Consider the following 437-nt stretch of genomic DNA (forward strand, 5'->3'; position numbering starts at 1 on the left):
GCGGGAGGGCGGGATTTCCGAGGCCAGGGCTTTCAAGCGGGGTGGTGGCTGTGGGAGGGGCTGGAGGCAGAACTGCCTTCTTCCCTCCCAGAGGGATGGACAAGCTGTGCTGGAGAACGTGTCAGAGGATGGCCAGGAGCTTTCTGGTTGCCTGGGGAGACACCAGAACCCAGGTTAGGGGGCGGGGTGGGCCGAGGCCACTCAGGAAGCGGGGAGCAGGGAAGCGCTGAGGCTCGGGTGCTGGGCCTCAGGTGTGGGGAGTGTCTGGGGCTACCTTGAGCAAGTGGAGAAGACGGGCTGGGCCTCCCAAGGCTGGGGGCTTTCTGCAGGGGAGCAGGCTTCCAGGACAGGGCTGCAGGGGGGGCTTCAGAGTCGCGCTCCCTGTTGCCGGGGAGGCGGGGGGACTAAGGGCTTGAGCTCCGCCATGCCCCGCCCCC

The 437-nt window shown here is 67.7% G+C and overlaps 1 protein-coding gene across 1 annotated transcript in view; it reads left to right on the forward strand.

Annotated features, from left to right (window-relative positions):
• Positions 1-437, forward strand: part of RENBP (renin binding protein) — a 7,242-nt gene that overhangs the window by 2,380 nt on the left and 4,425 nt on the right. Inside the window, exon 7 of the mRNA XM_008071546.2 lies at positions 92-173. Within this exon, the coding sequence (XP_008069737.1) occupies positions 92-173 (82 nt within the window). The remainder of the gene's footprint in view (positions 1-91; positions 174-437) is intronic.

This window comes from Carlito syrichta, unplaced genomic scaffold (assembly GCF_000164805.1).
Source record: "Carlito syrichta isolate Samal-C Ts95f unplaced genomic scaffold, Tarsius_syrichta-2.0.1 Scaffold314365, whole genome shotgun sequence".
Classification (NCBI taxonomy): domain Eukaryota; kingdom Metazoa; phylum Chordata; class Mammalia; order Primates; family Tarsiidae; genus Carlito; species Carlito syrichta.